The sequence below is a fragment of the Lactuca virosa genome, chromosome 9, assembly GCF_052849685.1.
Source record: "Lactuca virosa cultivar CGN04683 chromosome 9, Lactuca_virosa_CGN04683_v6, whole genome shotgun sequence".
In the NCBI taxonomy this organism is placed as follows: domain Eukaryota; kingdom Viridiplantae; phylum Streptophyta; class Magnoliopsida; order Asterales; family Asteraceae; genus Lactuca; species Lactuca virosa.
Window position 1 is genome coordinate 26,774,344 of NC_136434.1, and position 2,836 is coordinate 26,777,179.

General features: G+C 36.5%; 1 protein-coding gene across 1 annotated transcript; it reads left to right on the forward strand.

The window, feature by feature from the left end:
* Nucleotides 1-233: 233 nt before the first annotated feature.
* On the forward strand, nucleotides 234-1,540 carry LOC145135742 (uncharacterized). The gene has a single exon (XM_079069972.1). The coding sequence runs from the start codon at nucleotides 359-361 to the stop codon at nucleotides 1,328-1,330; it is 972 nt and encodes a 323-aa protein (XP_078926098.1). The 5' UTR covers nucleotides 234-358; the 3' UTR covers nucleotides 1,331-1,540.
* The last annotated feature ends 1,296 nt before the right edge of the window (nucleotides 1,541-2,836 follow it).

The window sequence follows — 2,836 nt, forward strand, 5'->3', positions numbered from 1 at the left end:
CTGTGACTGAATACAGGATCCTTACACACATTCAACTTAAGAAACGAATGTACTTATTCTATAGCTACGAATTTGTTAACTTGCATGGGGAATCCTGTTGGTAAAGTAGTCAAAATGTAATACATTTATGTATGAAATTCCGAAGTTTTATATACTGTCTAAAACAATATTGATTGCTCATTTACTCTCTTCCAAAGGTTTTACTTTTATTATAAAATATATAATATTTATACTAAAATTACATCACACTTATTTCAAGAACCAACCGTTGTGCTCTCTCATACGGTCACACACCTACTCTCTTTACTCAAGATTCCTGATGCTTGAACCAAAAAAGTACTCATCTTGACGGAAACCCATGATTTCTTTTGCTTCTTTTTGTGTAATTTTCTCAGTTTTATTTACAACAATTCCATCGGTGAAATCTCAATCATTACGACCCACCGGTGAAATCTTTTTTTCACCAAGATTTCTTGACTCCGTTCTCCAAGACTATGCTTTCCGAGCACTTTCCCGGCACCGTCCGAGGACCGGAGTTGTCTACGACGGTAATGTGCCGTCTAATTTGACTGGAAGTACCGTCTCTGCCCTCCGCCTGAGAAGTGGTAGCTTGAGGAAAAGAGGGTTTCATGGGTACAAAGAGTTTGATATCCCCAAGGGCATCTTGGAGAATCCGTACGTTGAGAGGGTTATTTTGGTCTATCATAATTTGGGTAACTGGTCGTCGGTTTACTATCCTTTACCAGGCTATTCGTTTTTGTCGTCGGTGGTGGGTTTATTGGCTTACAATGCAGTTAATTTGACGGCAAAAGGGTTGCCGGAGCTGGATCTCTGGACATCGGAAAACCCCATTTTGATAAAGTTCGAAACTTTGGGGGTTGCGCCAGATGGGGTTTTGCCAAAATGTGTGTTTTTTGATTTATTTGGTGGAGTTGCGTTTGATCGTGTGCAAAATGGGAGCATTTGTTCGAGTGTAACCCAAGGGCATGTCGGTATAGTGATAGAAGAGAGGACACCGGCGCCAGTGCCGGCGCCGCCAAAAGTGCCGGAGTATCCTATTGCTGGTGGCGAAGGTAGTGGTGGTGGCGGAGGGAGGAAGAAAGGGTGGTGGGTTGGTGGTTCGGTAGCCGGTGGGGTTTTGCTGGCGACGGTCTTGGTGGTGTTGGTGTTGTGGGTGAGGTGGTGTAGCGGGAGGAAGAGGATAGGGAAGATGAAAGCTGCAGCGGAGGGCGGTGCTACGTTAGCGGTGACCGCCGTTGGTCGTGCTAAGGTACCGGTGGCGATGGGTACTCGGACAAAACCAGTTTTGGAAAATGAATATGTAAGCTAGATTATTAATTCCAAATATAAATTTTTTAGTCATAAAAGTAAACATTTAATTCCCACAAAGTGTTCTACACTCTACACTTTAGTGGCAGTTATATTTATTTTAATTGGTTTTTAATAATCGTTTCATCATTTATTCTCTTGATTTATTATCCCATCTGTATCATAAAAGTTACAGTATTGTTTCTGTAGGTGCAAATTTTCCTTTTCTAAATATTTTATATATTTGCGTAGTGTATTTTATGAACTTTTATATCGCTATCAGTGTAATTTTGATAGATATTGTTTATAAACTACAACTTTTGACATTTTCTTCAAATTTCTACCGCATATATCAACATTCATTCCATTTTGATACCACGTTACCTATCTCTTTCAGTTTGTGGAAAAAACTTATTTTGGATTATGTACTTTTAGTTAATTGTCATTGTAGGTAACATACTTTAAGAAACATGCTTATCGAAAATTAAAAAAAAATGATTTTTCATAATTAAGTTCTCATTTAATTATAGTACTTTTTTTAATAACATTTTAATAAATAACCTACAAATCACATATTACTATTATAGCCAACAATTTCGTGGTGGACCACTGCAAATTTGTTAATACGATGTTGTTCTTGCCAATGTACACTACAAAATGGCCCTCTTCTATATAACTCTCTACGAAATGAGACCACCGCGAAATGGAATCACTACGAAATCAGACCACCGCGAAATATAATATATAAGCATTCCAAGCATATTCCAAGCATACCGTTAAATTGGTTTTTGGGCCTATAAATAGATAGGGTTTCGTTTGAAACTATAATAACTAAAAAGTTGTTTGATAGTTGCTGATTTAGTCGGAGAGCAGAGGAAGTCAGATGGTTGATTGAGTCTGAAGTCTGATGAACATACATCCAATTAAAACGATATTGTTTGATTATGCAGATGGCTGATTGGGTCTGAAGTCTGACTGAACATACATCAAATTAAAACGATATTGTTTGATTATACATCTGACTCTGACTGAACATACATCCAATTAAAACGATATTGTTTGATTATACATCTGATTGAATGTGCTGAATGATAAAAATAACTATTTTATCCTTCTGTTCTGTTTGCAACTCTACATATGTTCATAAAAAAAAAGAGATGCAACATCCTAACATCAAACGATATAAATTCATCTTTTTTACATATATACATAAACGATATAAATTTTAGTTATTGAGCATGAATACAACTCATCACAAATAGCAAACAAGATGATTACCACGACCAAACTTTTAGTGCAAATTTTGTTATTCAAGTGACCATACCGTCATTACTTTCTGCTTTTGAACACCAAACATAAAACTAAACAAATAACAACCAATAAATGCAGTGCAGACTGCAGACAAGTGATTCGACTACAAACTACAATAACTTGATTCCGTTTCTAGACCAACTTTGAGTGATAATACTACCTTTGCTTTTAAATTAAATGAAACTAAATTGGGAACATTAGATAACAATACATTGGT